The sequence below is a fragment of the Sinocyclocheilus grahami genome, unplaced genomic scaffold (genome assembly GCF_001515645.1).
Source record: "Sinocyclocheilus grahami isolate Dianchi unplaced genomic scaffold, SAMN03320097.WGS_v1.1 scaffold2285.1, whole genome shotgun sequence".
Taxonomy (NCBI): domain Eukaryota; kingdom Metazoa; phylum Chordata; class Actinopteri; order Cypriniformes; family Cyprinidae; genus Sinocyclocheilus; species Sinocyclocheilus grahami.
The window spans coordinates 16,725-19,224 of NW_015507464.1; the positions used below are offsets into that span (position 1 = coordinate 16,725).

The 2,500-nt window shown below is 44.4% G+C and overlaps 1 protein-coding gene across 1 annotated transcript in view; it reads right to left on the reverse strand.

Moving 5' to 3' along the window:
• The window catches only part of LOC107574610 (WW domain-binding protein 11), a 17,988-nt gene that overhangs the window by 5,404 nt on the left and 10,084 nt on the right, over positions 1–2,500 (reverse strand). The window contains exons 9-11 of the mRNA XM_016261052.1: positions 2,342–2,452; positions 1,918–2,220; positions 1,559–1,677 (exon numbers count right to left, since the gene is read on the reverse strand). Coding sequence (XP_016116538.1) covers positions 1,559–1,677; positions 1,918–2,220; positions 2,342–2,452 — 533 coding nt within the window. The remainder of the gene's footprint in view (positions 1–1,558; positions 1,678–1,917; positions 2,221–2,341; positions 2,453–2,500) is intronic.

Consider the following 2,500-nt stretch of genomic DNA (forward strand, 5'->3'; position numbering starts at 1 on the left):
TCCGGCCGGGATTTCTTAATTGCCCAAAATGTCTGGTATTCAGCTGTTTTCTTAATCTCACTCCCGCTGAATCTCTGACCATTGCCGCCTGCTCCCACAACATGTTTCGCTCCCGCGAGTTTCGTGTCCACTCCTTTAAACATTCTAATATTGTGTATAATTTTGGCGCATCAGGGAGCCGCTCTCAGGATGCGGAGTATTTAAATATTTTTGAATGAGCGTTTGCGCCGTTTACTTTCACTTTCGTGATCACACGCACTCTGTGTCTATGTAAAGGGAGCAAGCACATCTTACAAGATCAGATATTTGTCAATGAGCTCAGAATCTGAGTCCTTGTTTTTTCCACAGAATTGGGCTACTTTTAAACTGTTGCCATGGGTTTTTTTCCCCCAAGTGGGTTAAAGGTTTGAAATATTGCATAAATTACATTTGACTGAAATGCTTGTATTGAAACATTTTGCATTCTACCTAATGTACCTATGATCAAACATTCATGGACTTCAACATCAACTGTTCCCTCCTGGTGGAATGACCTGCTCAATCCAAGCAGCTGAGTCCTTAATATTTTCAAGAAATGGCTGAAAACACATCTCTTTCATCTTCATTTGACCCTCTAACTCTAGCACTCTCTATATTCTAATGCTACTTCTGATTTTATCTGCTTGTTTTTTTTATTAAAAAACTTGACCCTCTAACATTTGCACTCTCTATTCTATTTCTATTCTAACTACTTGTTTTATTTGTAAAGAAAAAAAGAGCCTCTAACACTAGCATTATCTATTCTTTCTCTATTCTTTCCACTTATATTCTTTTTATTTATTATAAATAATGATCTTCTAACACTAGCATTATCTGTTATTTTTCTGTTCTATTTTTATTTAAAAATGACCCTCTAACACTAGCATTTCCCTATTCTTAACAAACAAAAACCTTGCTACCTATACTGTTTGGTGAAGCCCCGCCCACGAACCCCGCCCCTTTTTACTAAAACATGGTCACCCTATTATAAATATACTTAATTATTATGAGAATACCAGAGATGGCTTGAATAACACAGATAAACTAGGTTGTCGCAGTCGAGTGTTATCATTCGAAACGTTTATATGTTCTGTTTACTCGGTTACAGCTATAATAGCGATGCCTTTGTGCATATGAGGGATTTCCTGGAGGGTCATGAGTTCTCTACTTCTGTGACTGGATGTGTGTATTCTCTGTGCGAGGGCGCCCTCTGGCGTCCAGTATGAATGAAACAGACATCGTGTGTTTATAATGGCCAATCCATCATTTTTGGGGGGAATTTTTATTTATTTATCAGTTCAGGCACCGGAACCATTTTAAAAGTATCGATTTGTCACCGGTATCGAAAAAAACCCAAACGATACCCAACCCTAGTCATCAATGGAGTATTGGTTCCTCTGGCTTGCTTAGTTGGGGACACTTAATGTCCAGCGATATCGTGGACTTGATTGCACAGACACTATTTAAACTGAACTGCGCTGAATGATGATATCACTGAATTCAATGATGAACTGCCTGTAACTGTAAATTGAGTGTTTACTATGGGTCCGGGCGGGGGTCCTGGCGGGCGTCCCGGTGGGGGCCTCGGAGGCAGCATGCGTGGTATGGGGCCCCTGAGGGCCACGGGGAGTCCAGGGGGCCTCAGGAAAGGAGGAGCACCTGTGTGTGACAAAACCCAGCATCAGCAAACATCTCACCACAATCCACTCAACTTCTGAACCAAAACAACCGTCAAACACATCACATGACTCCACAGACAATCAAACAACATCACTGAGTATTTCAGCACAGAATCACTGTCAGTGAAATATCTTGTGCTTAACTAACGACACCGGTATGTTTGCTGCTCTTCAGCATCATCTGTATGATAACAATGATGATGATGAATGAATGACGCACCGGGAGGCGGTCCTGGGGGCGGGCCTGACGGTGGTCCCGGCGGCCTCATTGGGGGAGCAGGAGGTGGTCCTAAAGGAGGAGGCCCTGTGATTGGTGGAGCCTGCATGTGTGGAGGAGGCTGCTGCACTGCCATTGGTGCAGACAGAACAGGAAGTCTAGGATTGACCAATGACTGAGTGGCTTCAGTGGAGACCTGATCCTCAGCATCCGACTCCTCCGAGTCTGTGTACTCCTCTTCATCCTCCTCATCATCATCCTCCTCCTCCTCCTCCTCCTCCTCCTCATCCTCCGGGATAGACTGACCTGCACACACACACACACACACACACGTCAACATCTAAAGCTGCTTTGGCACAATCTGTATTGTATAAAGCGCTAAAGGTGACTTGACTTGGTCTGGTATGGTGATGATGAGATCACACAACTGCCATCCGGAGCATCATGGCCTGCAGTGGTGTGATGCTCTTCGTCTTCATCACCCTCCTCGTCCTCTTCTCTTTGGGCGGCGGCATGTCAGCGAATCGCACGCTGCGACCTGAGCGAAGAAAACAAACACGTCAAACCGTCATTCCTACAGCTGCGT